Here is a 12,472-nt window from a genome sequence, read left to right as displayed (position 1 = left end):
TATGATCCAATCAGCATCCATATTCCACAATTCCTTTTTTTCCCCCTGGATTTGTAGAGCCTTTTCCATCATGTGTCCTTTGGAACTTTCCTGTACTGTTGTATTGGTGAGAAGAATCTAGTCTATCACAGTTGATCAACAGATAATGTTGATGATACTGTGTACGATGTTCTTCTGGTTCTGCTCATCTCACTCATCATCAGTTCATGCAAGTCCTTCCAGGTTTTTCTGAACTCCTCCTGCTCATTGTTTCTTATTGCACAATAGAATTCCATTGCATTCATATACCACATCTTGTTCAGCCATTCCCCAATTCAATAAGCTTTTAAAGCAATGCTAAGGACAGAGAAAATTAGGGAGAATTAATCATTAATTAAAAACATTTTTTAAAAAGTATATTTCTGGGGGCAGCTAGGTGGCGCAGTGGATAAAGCACTGGCCCTGAATTCAGGAGGACCTGAGTTCAAATTTGGTCTCAGACACTTGACACTAGCTGTGTGACCCTGGTCAAGTCATTTAACTCTCATTGCCCCACAAATAATAATGAATAATAATAATAATAATATTGAGGGGAATGAGAGTAAGAGAGTGGATAGTGGGGATGGGAAATGGGGTTTGTACGATGACAGCCTGGGGTTCAGAATCACTGGCATGAAAGGATGGGGAGTGTGGTAACTATTGAGAAATGGTTCTGGGCAGGTTATCAGTGTCTGGAGAGAGGTCCACTGAGTGAAGCAGATGATTAATCAGACTAATCAAGGCCCTCTTTCATTGTCCAACCTTGTTGCAAGTTGTATCCTATGAGGCCCCGCTCACAACAGGCAGGCTCAGGTGAAAGTACAGCTTATTTGAGACTAGACAGATAGCAATTGGAGGTGAGTCTGATCCAAACACAGCCTCCAGAGTACTGGGGAAGGGCCTGCTTAAAGACAGAGACCAGAGGTAGGTGACCATTATGGCTGACATAAGCTGCATTTTTCTCCTGAAAAGTCTCAGTGATAAAAAGGCTACATTCCTCTGGTCTGGATTTCTGGCTGACACAGGTAAGCCTGGGAGAAGCACGATCAGTCCCTCTACAAGCAACTCTTAAGCCCTTACTACAAGTACTAAGTAGTGGGTAAAGAAGTAGAAGCAAAAAGACAGTACTTGCCCTCAGGGAACTTTTTTCTTTTTTTTTTTTTAACATTTTATTTTGTTTTTTAAAATAATAAACATTTATATTTAAAGTTTTAAGTTCCAAATTCTTTTCTTCCCTTCCTCCCCTCCCCACTCCCTGAAGTGGAAAGCAATCAGATATAGGTTATACATGTGCAATTATGTAAAACATTACCATATTAATCACTTTGTATAAGAAAACATAAATAAAAGAAAAATGAAAAAGTGAAAAATAGCATTCTTCAGTCTGTGTTCCATCAATATCAGTTCTTTCTTTGGAGGTGGATACTATGAATCATGTGAAGCTTAAAATCTATTTGTGTGTCTAAAAATCTAATGTGTGGTTGCCTTAAATTAGAAACTCGAAGCACCAGTCTTTGGGGCATTAAGCATTTATTAACGTATAATAGGGGTACCTAGCTACCCTGGTGACTCCTCAAGGACCTCCAACCAAAAAACCAGATCCTTAGTCTCCTAGAGTGGAAACTCCCTGCAGGCTGGAAGAGGGGTGGTAGCATTGATTGACATGACTTACAGGCAGTTCTATGAATAGATGTAACTTCTGGACACCAGGCACATGCTTTCTCCTCAGGGCGGTGCTACCCTGGTTCTCACAATGTTTTACTCAGCAGGGGGGTGGCACTCTGATTCTCACAATCATCAATAGTCCTTTGGGATTGCCTTGGATCATTGTATTGTTGAGAATAGTTAAGTCATTCACAATTCTTTATCAAACAATATTGTCACTGTGTACAATGTTCTCTTGGTTCTGCTCACTTCACTATACATCAGTTCATACAAGTATTTCCAGGCCTTTCTGAAGTCATCCTGCTTATCATTTCATATAGCACAATAATATTCCATCACCATCACAATACCATAGCTTGTTTAGCCATTCCCCAATTGGTAGGCATTCCTTTGATTTCTGATTCTTAGCTACCACAAAAAGAGCTGCTAGAAATGTTTTTGCACAAACAGATCTTTTTCAAGGAGTTTATATTCTAATGGAGGATGATATAAAGAGAAGTTGCTAAAGGGATGGGCGTTGCGGGTAGGATCTGGCTGGGGATAGAAAGCACAGCTTGGAGCAGAATGAAGCAGAGGCTGTCCTTGGTGCCTAATTGGACTTTCTAGGAGGAGTCATGAGAGCAGAGAGACTTTCCGTCTAGGTGAGCATTCCAGTTTCTGGAATGTAGTAGAGAAAGTAGAGTGTATCCTAGAGAGGAATGAGACTTTTTGTGGTGTTTTCATAATGTTCCCCTTAGTCCTGAAGTGACTTTTCTTTTGTGTTGTTTGTTTTCAGTTTCTCTCTGTTTTTTTTGTGTTTCTCTATTTCTGTCTCTAGTGTAGGGTCCTTGGTTTCTCTGCTGTCTGTCTCTCCATATGTCTCTGTCTCTCAGTCTCTTTTTCCGAAACAGACTGACAAAGACATACATACATACATACATATGTACACACACAGAGGGAGAGAGAGCTCCCTTTCCTCAAAAGGACATTCTCTTTCAGTCCTTGGTCACTAGATTCAACTACCACCTGAGCATTTGTTGCATCCTTGCTAATATTTTATTTAATTTTTTTGTGTTGAGATTATGTAAACAAATTTTTGTTTTTTGCCTGTCTCCTATAGAAAACAGATCAGAGAAATATTATTATTTTCATAACATCTCCTACAGGAAAAACCAGGTCAGAGACAGACAGGAAAAACATAGTACCAGTTTATTTGTCCCAAGAACAAGGAGGCATGAATCATGTGGAGACTCCTTCCAAAGAAGGAGCTCGAAGACTCCCTCTTTCTGAAGGGTATTTAAAGTTTCTGCTTAGTGGTTACAGATCTTATTGGTATAGGGGGTTATCAGTTTCTTTAGGATGATAGAAATCAACTTAAAAGCAAGCAGTATGGGGCGGCTAGGTGGCGCAGTGGATAAAGCACCGGCCCTGGATTCAGGAGTTCCTGAGTTCAAATCCAGCCTCAGACACTTGACACTTACTAGCTGTGTGACCCTGGGCAAGTCACTTAACCCCATTGCCCCGTGTAAAAAAAAAAAAAAAGCAATCAGTATATCCAGACTGTATGAAATGCAAATCAGCTTAACAATTCAATTTAAAAGCAGGCACTAAGATAAGATTATATAATTTTTTAAAAGGGAGGGGGGTTATCAAGGACAAGGATGCTCAGATGTTTTTACAAGGATGGCTCCAACAGACAAGGTGTTCTTCAGAGCCTTAAAGTCTACTTATTATTCTGGGGAAGGAGATCAGTGGATAGGGACTTGATTCGCTTTTCCAGACATTTGGAGAGACAATTGATATGTAGCACCCAAATGACTCTGGGGTTTTCCTGACACCCGCCAGCACACTGTGTTCAGCTTAGAGCTCAATTGGAAGCCATTTGATCTTGTTAATCCAAGGTTTCATGAAATTCTTTTGGATAATAAGCCTGCTCCATCAAATCCAGGTGACTTATATATTAACAAGATTCACTATAGGTAAATATTTTTTCCATATTTCACTCCAGATATTAGTTTCTAGTTTTATTTCTTCACTTTGTCTCTTCATGGCTTTAGTATCAAGACCATATTTGCATCATTGAAGGAATTTGTTAGAAGCCAAATTTTCCTCTTTGTAATTTCTACCTCTTATTCCTAATTATGTCTTCAGGGGTCAAGCAGAAAAAAGTCTAATTGTTCTTCCCAAGTGCTCCATAGGGGCCAGTTACTAAAAACAACCCTGCAGTGAAAGAATCTTTTGTAAAGTGAAGAGTCTCTTCTCTCTTCATTTTTATACAGAGTAGGCCAAAAGTCACAAAGGGATCTGATGTTTTAATAACTTTTTGAAAATTATTTTTTCTTTATTTCCACCATTTATGAGATTTTAATTTTCATATGTAATGTAAATTCATTTCCTATATATACTGTATATGATGCTAAGAGAAATAAAAACAGAATGCTGTTATCTCAACTAGAGACAAAAGGATGTCAATCTTAAGGCAAGAAGGGAGTCGTACAGGAAGCTAGGTTGGTTACAGAAGGGGATCTCAAGGCCAGTAATATGGTTGGTTTGGGGTGCCAAAGGTTGAAACTAGTTTGTGCTGAGCTTGCTTAATTAGTTTGTACATATTGACTGACATAACCCTGGGAGGAGAGAAAGCTTATTTTAATGCACATGGGAGATATGGGACATGTTTGGGGGAAATAGGTAGAGATATTATGGGAAGAATGTGCATCTCTTTTTCCTCAACCAATGATGAAGAGGGGAGGGACTTTACATTAGATTTAAGGATCAAAAGAGAAGTTTGCTGTGGCAAAGGTGTGCCACTCTTTTATAGTACATACTGGCTCTTTCAAGAATGTAATAAAACCTTCATATATTCAACAAAAAGCAAAGTCCTGTATTTTTATTTCTCATAATGCTATGGTATTGTAAGTTAAAAACAAAAAATAAAGGAGTTATTAAATATTTGTAACTTTTGGCCCATGCTGTATATCAGATTTACTTAAAATGGAGTAATAGGATTATAGATTTAGAGCAGGAAAAAAACCTTAGTAGCCACTTCATCTATATCTCCTCACTTTTACAGATGAAGAAATTGAGGCTCATAGAGGTTAAGTGACTTATCCAAGGTTACACACCAGGATTCAAACCTAAGCCCTTTGACTGTGATATGGCATGTGAGGAAATGGGGAATGGTCTCCTCTCAATAAGAATATAATAGTCACCATTCAAATTATACTCCTCAGGACCTGTTTGAGGAAAAAGGTCTCCTTCTCCTCTCCACCCACCCCCACCTCCAGCAAACAAAATCACATGGTTCAGGGAAGCCCTGAGCTGGTCTCAATTAGGTCCACTCCTCAGCTATGTCCATATAAGGGAGGATTGAAGAATTGTCCCTGTATCACCTCCCCCATTGGCTAAGAACCCAAAGAATAATTATGGAAATTAGGGTTAGGAACACTGCGTTCTGGTTAGCTAGTTTTTGCGTGTAGATTGTAACCCTTGAATAATCAGACCAGTGATGAAAAAGGGGAAGTTCCATTCACGTTAGGGACTAGGGTTTAAAACAGGACCTGTGAGCCCCATTCTTTGCACCCACCAGCTGCACACTGGGTTGTCCATTCTCGAGAGAATGACAATAAATGAGTCTTTGACGTATCACCACCGCTGAGTTCCGGATAATTATTGAGCAGGAGTTGTTTTCCTCACAGGGGATGCTTTGCATTGCCCTCTGCTATAACATATAAGTTTATCAGCTTAAGTGACTTCTTGGACTATAAACCCCCAGAGGTTTTAGTGTGTCTCTGTCTGGTGCTCAACCCTTTTCTTTTTTAATTTTAATCATGAGTTGGAAGATCTACTTGTCTTAGAACTGAGATGGGAAAGCAATTAGAAAGTAGGAAATCAATTTGCTAATTGCTTGTGTGCTTGCATATGTGTACATAATGGAACAGGGAAGGAATTTGTCATGCTACTGGATGTCAAGGAGATTAGGACATATGGAAGAACTGGATTGGGAGGGACATAAAAGGAAACATTCTCTGGCTTTAGGAGGCAGGGTAGTCAGGCCTTCCTGATTGTACCAGAATGAGAAGAATCGTGCTGTTACTCCAAAGAATTAAACTAGTTGAATATTCTCAGGTGGTTGTTGTTGGGTTTTTTTTATTCTTTTTTTTTTTTGTGAGGCAATTGGGGTTAAGTGACTTGCCCAGGGTCACACAGCTAGTAAGTGTTAAGTGTCTGAGGCCAGATTTGAACTCAGGTACTTCTGAATCCAGGGCTGGTGCTCTATCCACTTTGCCACCTAGCTGCCCCTGTTGTTGTTTTTTAAAGAACTATTACAACAAAATCCACTATGGCTGATTCTTCCCACGAGTGGCAGCAGCTTGTTGGTTGGAGAGTGAATCTAAAATGTTTCATTCGTCATGTTGATGGGCCATTGTTTAAAGCTGCTGTGATAAAATGAGTAAGAATTTTCTCTCTCATCTGCAGGAGATTGGCTCTAAGGATAATGTTTGTTCTCTTGACAGTCATCAAGAAATCTTCCTCCCCTAATTCTTCAATACAACATGGTTGGAAATACTGGCAGGATGCAGAATAAGGGGAGAGAATTCTAATTGTTGGTTGGTATCAGCAGCTGACCCTTCAAAACTTCCTCTAAAGACCAAATTTGCATCAGTGAAATTGTTGTGTGGAGATTTTCCATTGTTTGTCTTTAACGTACACATTTTCTCCTTTAGCTCATTTCTTGGGCTTCAAGATTCCCCCCCTCTACTGTCCCTATCCCAGCCCTACTCCCTCAGGTTAATTTAAAATATTGGAAGAAATTGGTTAAAAAAAACCCCAACCCAAAACACAAGGTCCTACTTAATTCCTAGGTCTGAGTGAATAGGGGATAGAAGATGAATGTGCTAAAAATGGAGTTAAGCATCAAAAGATAGGGTGTAATTATTTTTAGGCTTACCTTGGGCTAGAATAATTAATAATAGGATGTATATAGCATATTACAAATGCTATCTCATTTTAGTCCCACAACAACCTTAGGAGGTAGGGTCTATTATTATCATTATTTTACATATGAGGAAATAGTAGCTTTCTGAGGCCAGAGTCGAACTGAGGTCTTTCTGACTCCAGGTCCAGCACTCTAATCCACTCTGCCTCCTAGAATGAAAGCAAATCATAAGGGTAGAAATAGGCTTATAATATCCCAAAGTTGAAAGAGACCTCGGAGCCATTTGTCCAACCAATTTCCAGACAAAAGTTTCCCTTATCTAAAAGGCTCCTGATGTGGTCATCCATCTTTTGTTTGAAGATCTTCAGTGGGGGTGAGTATAGTGTCTCCCAAGGCACTCTTTTTTTTTTTTTTTTTTAATTAATTTTTTTTTTTTTTGCAGGGCAATGGGGGTTGTGACTTGCCCAGGGTCACACAGCTAGTAAGTGTCAAGTGTCTGAGGCCGGATTTGAACTCAGGAACTCCTGAATCCAGGGTCGGTTCTTTATCCACTGCGCCACCTAGCTGCCCCAAGGCACTCTTACATAATAGCTCTAATTGTTTTCCTTGCATCAAGCTTAAAGGGTAGAATTCTGGAGTTGGAAGGTACTTTAAATATAATTTTATAGATAAGTGTGGTAAAAATTATCTGTGGTAAAGATTAATATTCCCGTTTTTAGCTAACTCATTTAGGAGAGGCCACACCTGGCCCACCCTGAGGTTATGAAGGCAGCTTTTTGAAGGACCTCCCCTTTTGGGGGAGGGGAGATTGAACGCTTCCTGAATGTGAGGGTTTTTTTCCCCTGAACTAGCTCTTTCTGCTTGGGCCCTTGGGGTGGTGGTGCGTGGCGTGTTCATGCTCTGTCTGAGGTGACTGCTGTCTCTGGTCAGCAACTGTAAACTTTCAGGTTCGGTGAGTTACTTACTGAAAACCCTAAATTCCTTTGAACTAGCTAAATTGGAAAGGGTCTGGGTTAAATTTAGAGTTAAGAGTAATTATCTGGGGCAGCTAGGTGGCACAGTGGATAGAGCACCGGCTCTGGGGTCAGGAGGACCTGAGTTCAAATGCGGCCGCAGACACTTAACACTTACTAGCTGTGTGACCCTGGGCAAGTCACTTAACCCCAATTGCCTCACTAAAAAAAAAAAAAAGTATTTATCTGTAATTCTATTTTCCTATTTCCTTATCTTTGATTTTTGATTAAAAGTTTTTTTTTTTTGGTGGGGCAATGAGGGTTAAGTGACTTGCCCAGGGTCACACAGCTAGGAAGTGTTAAGTGTCTGAGGCTGGATTTGAACTCAGGTCCTCCTGACTCCAGAGCTTTATCCACTGGGCCACCTAGCTGCCTCCCTTAGCTTTGATTTTGTTAGTTTCATCTTTGTTGTTTAATTAATTCCCAAGTAATAAAATCTGATCCTTTTGTGAACTAAAGCTTAGAGGTTCCTTTTCTCATTGGCCTGGGAGAAATATCTAAAAAGGGCAGTACAGAGGGGAGGATAAACCTAAAAGGTCCCTCATATTTCCAGGACCCCAATATTAAGGTGAGTCACCCAAATAACACTCTGTATATAAAATTTTGGCCCTCACATAAGGAAACTGAGGTCCATACATGGGAGAAGACTTGCCTGAGCTCTGTGGTGGATAATTTATAAGAAGTTGGTGTGTCTTATTGTTTTGTCTGTGTTTTTATGTCTTTGTAAAATGCTCAAAAAAACCCCTTTGTCTTATGGTGTATTTAGTGTTTGTAGATTCTGCTTCCTTGAAAGATTTCTAAAGAGAAAATGCAGCCAGCCAGAAAGACTTCTAAAAAGCCACTGCCAAGGGGTTTTAAATGCTTTCAAAGATTAATGAAGTTTCATACTTGAAGAAATTCTTCCAGATGCTGAACTCTCTGTCCCAGTAAGTAGGAATAACTCCCACTTTAGGCTTTCAGTGGGAGATTAGGTTAAAAAGAAAAACAAAATCTGCAAGTTATTTCCTTTATATTATTTTAGCCATGGCCACATTTGGGATTACAGACATAAAGTCAGATAATAACAGAAAGGAAAACTTTTCCCTGGTTTGTAGAACTGCTGAAAACATTTTAGCAGATTTTGGAGTTTTGGAGATTAAGGATTTTGGAGATAAATCATTTAGGAATTTAGAGATTAACTATTTTAAGATTGCAGGGGAGAACTCCTGGGGTTTTTGGTAATTCCAAGAACTCACCCCCTTGATAAGGCACTTGTCAGAAGCTTAATATATGCTGACATATCTTAGTGAGTTTTAAGGTACCATACTGTAGAATTTGTTTTAAGGAAAAAGAAAATTTTAATTCTGTAAAAGTTTAAGGGGTAAATTACACTTAGATTACTTTCCCCCCTGAAGGTTAATAGAACTATTGCTTTAGTGTAATGAAAGAAGGCAGCTAATTTGAAAATAATTCCACAATAAAGGGGGGGGGAAAGAGACATGTGGCTTGCAGTTTGCCTCTTTTTTGTTTTTTTGAGAACTGGACTCAGAATTTCTTTATTAGGTTTTAACCATATCATTTTTTTTTTAAGTGAGGCAATTGGGGTTAAGTGACTTGCCCAGGGTCACACAGCTAGTAAGTGTTAAGTGTCTGAGGCTGCATTTGAACTCAGGTATTCCTGACTCCAGGGTCGGTGCTCTATCCACTGTGCCACCTAGCTTCCCCTAACCATATCAATTTAAGTACAAGAATCTTTCTTTTACATTTGAGTATGTTTTATTTAACTTTCTGAGAAGTCAAAGAATATTGGCTTTATAATGTAAATTTTTTTTGGGGGGGGCAATGAAGGTTAAGTGACATGCCCAGGGGCTAGTCATGTCAAGTGTCTGAAGCTGGATTTGAATTTAGGCCTTCCTGAATCCAGGGCCACTGCTTTATCCGCTGACCCCCAAAGTAACTTATAAAGTAAGTATTTTTTCCAATTACATGTAAAGATAGTTTTCAACGTTCATTTTAATAAGATTTTGAGTTCCAAATTTTTCTCTCCCTCTCCCCTCCCCCTTCCTAAAAGAGTAAGCAATCCAATATAGATTATACACGTATAATCATGTTAAACAAATTTCCAAATTAGTCATGTTGTGAAAGAAGAACTAGAACAAAAGGAAAAACCACAAGAAAGAAAAAAAACAACAAAAAGGGGAAATAGTATTTCTTCGATTTTCAATCCATAGTTCTCTCTCTGGACGTGGAAAGCATTTTCCATCATGAATCTTTTGCAATTGCCTTTGATTATTGTATTGCTGAGAAGAGCAAAATCATTCATTAATTACACTATATTGCTGTTACTTTGTACAATGTTCTCCTGGTTCTGCTTACTTCACTCAGTATCAGTTCATGTAAGTCTTTCCAGGTTGCCTGCTCATCATTTCTTATAGCACAATAGTATTCCGTTACATTCATATACCACTCATTCAGCCATTTCTCAACTGATGGGCATTCCCATAATTCCCAATTTTTTGTTACCACAAAAAGAATGCAATTTGCCTCTTGTTAACCCTTTCTTAACCATGAAAAGAGAAAAAAACGTGTTTTAATCAAGGAACAACTTAAAAATGAGTAAAATTTAATTAAAGAATGGAAAGGGTGATTAGCTCTGAAGAGGGTTCATGAAGAGGGACCCCCTATGACAACCCCACCATTGTCTTAGGCCAGACCCTTTTGTAGATAGTGGAAATAGATGTTCACAATGATGGGAGTGAGGATATGTGACCAGGAATTAGGAATGTCTTTTGGGAAGGCTGAAGCAGAACTTTCAAAGCTTTATATATGAAAATTAATTATTTAGGTAAACTAGAAGCAAGGTCACCAAAGGATATTATCATGCATTTTTAAACTCTTAGGTACCCCAAAAGGTAAGAGTATTATAATTAATTGGGGGTATATAAAATTTTGTGCTAAATGGCAAAATTCTATGGAAAAATAAATAAAAAGTATATGGAAAAAGTAAAGGAGCTATCACGAATTTTTGAAAATGAGCTAATTGTTAATTCCAGGCTCTAAATTTTAAAGTGCCTAACAGCCCTGGAAAATTGAGATTTTTGATTTTGTGGTTACAAATCCAGATATGATTTGGCTGAAATTTATCCTGTAACTAAATTATGAGGTAGTAAAATGTGTTCTCTTAATAATTGTGATATCAAATGCAAAAAAAAAAATGTGGGGAAACCTGAATTATACTCCAATATCAGAAATTTATCTGCTATGTAATCTTAAGCAAGCTATTTTATCTGTTTACTTTAACTTTCTTTTTTTGGTGGGGCAATGGGGGTTAAGTGACTTGCCCAGGGTCACACAGCTAGTAAGTGTCAAGTGTCTGAGGCTGGATTTGAACTCAGGTACTCCTGAATCCAGGGCCAGTGCTTTATCCACTGTGCCACCTAGCCGCCCCCTTGTTTACTTTAATTTTATGATCTGTAAAGAGCAAAATAATAATGGTAATCACCTTCCAGGATTGTTTTTTTGGGGGGCGGGCAATGGGGGTTAAGTGACTTGCCCAGGGTCATTCAGCTAGTAAGTGTCAAGTGTCTGAGGCTGGATTTGAACCCAGGTAGTACTCCTGAATGCAGGGCCAGTGCTTTATCCACTGCGCCACCTAGCTGCCCTTTATTATTTCTTTAATTGAATGTAATTGTGTATAAGGTTTTAGATGTGACTAGTATAAAATGCCAAAGGAAATTAAATATATAATTTTCTATGTAAAATATTTTGGAAATGCATTCAGTTGAATTGACATCATCTGATTGGTAATAAGTTTTATTTTCTGTTTTAAAATATGATTTTGTGTATGTTCTTTCTAAAATCTCTTATACTGTGAAATCTGAGAAACCATTGTATTAGAAATGCTGTTAGAAAAACTTTTTGAAAAAAATCTGGATGCTGTTAGGTTATGAATTGAAATGTTAAAAGAATATAATTAAAATAGATATTTAAAAACAAATATTTTAATGGTGTATATTTTGTCTTAAAGCATGTAATAATATTTATTACAATAGTGAGTTTTCAATTGAAAATATTGGACTACCACATAAAAATTATGAAAATGTATAGGGTGGTTTAAAGATGTAACTTTAATACATTAGTATGAGTCAACTACCATGTATTTACTATATTTGTAATTTGAAGAACTCCAAGAATGTGGTTATTTTTAATTTATAAGAAAAGGAAAAATGACTTGTAACTGTTAGGGAAACATGAGAAAATTAATACTATTCAATCCCTAAATTGTGATTAGTGAAATTTTGCTATTTGTGGAAAAATTTCTTGGGACTATAATATTGTTTTGCATTTTGATTACAGGGATGGTTGTCTGAATTGTCATGAATCCAATAGTTCTAAAAAGTGGTATGTGCTACAGTCTGAGAATTGCTTCAGGTGGATCTCTGTCCCTGGGAAAAGTTGAGGGGATTGATGGGATGACATTGGTGTGGCCTAGAGTGGGATCCTCTTGACTAGGTTTCCTGTTGTGCTATTTTCTTTCTGAACAGGAAATTTCTCCACCAGGGTAATTCTGAGCCGGCTTTTGATAACCCTGTGACTATATGGTTGGCTCTCAGATATGATCTGTGCCTGGAATTAAAACAACTAAAGGAGTATTTCCTCTGTTATGGTATGTTTCAGGTGAGTCTATGACCTTGATGGGATGAGTCCACATTGCTATAACCATGCCCCTCTTTTTATTTTCATAGTAAATTTCTTTAATCAGGGCAGGTGAGCAGTAGAAATTACTGTACTAAAAGTACAGTACTAAATCTATTAATTAATAGATAGATACAGGAATATTTTTGAGTTACTATAAAAGGATGCAAATATGGAAAATCTTAAT

General features: G+C 38.0%; 1 protein-coding gene across 1 annotated transcript in view; it reads right to left on the bottom strand.

Annotated features, from left to right (window-relative positions):
• Window positions 1-219: 219 nt before the first annotated feature.
• The window catches only part of KCNK12 (potassium two pore domain channel subfamily K member 12), a 109,782-nt gene continuing 97,529 nt past the window's right edge, over window positions 220-12,472 (bottom strand). Inside the window, exon 3 of the mRNA XM_043986024.1 lies at window positions 220-336. Within this exon, the coding sequence (XP_043841959.1) occupies window positions 315-336 (22 nt within the window). The 3' untranslated portion in view covers window positions 220-314. The remainder of the gene's footprint in view (window positions 337-12,472) is intronic.

The sequence above is a fragment of the Dromiciops gliroides genome, chromosome 2, assembly GCF_019393635.1.
Source record: "Dromiciops gliroides isolate mDroGli1 chromosome 2, mDroGli1.pri, whole genome shotgun sequence".
NCBI lineage: Eukaryota > Metazoa > Chordata > Mammalia > Microbiotheria > Microbiotheriidae > Dromiciops > Dromiciops gliroides.
The sequence above is the reverse complement of the archived record's forward strand: the minus strand, read 5'-3'. Positions and strand labels throughout refer to the sequence as shown.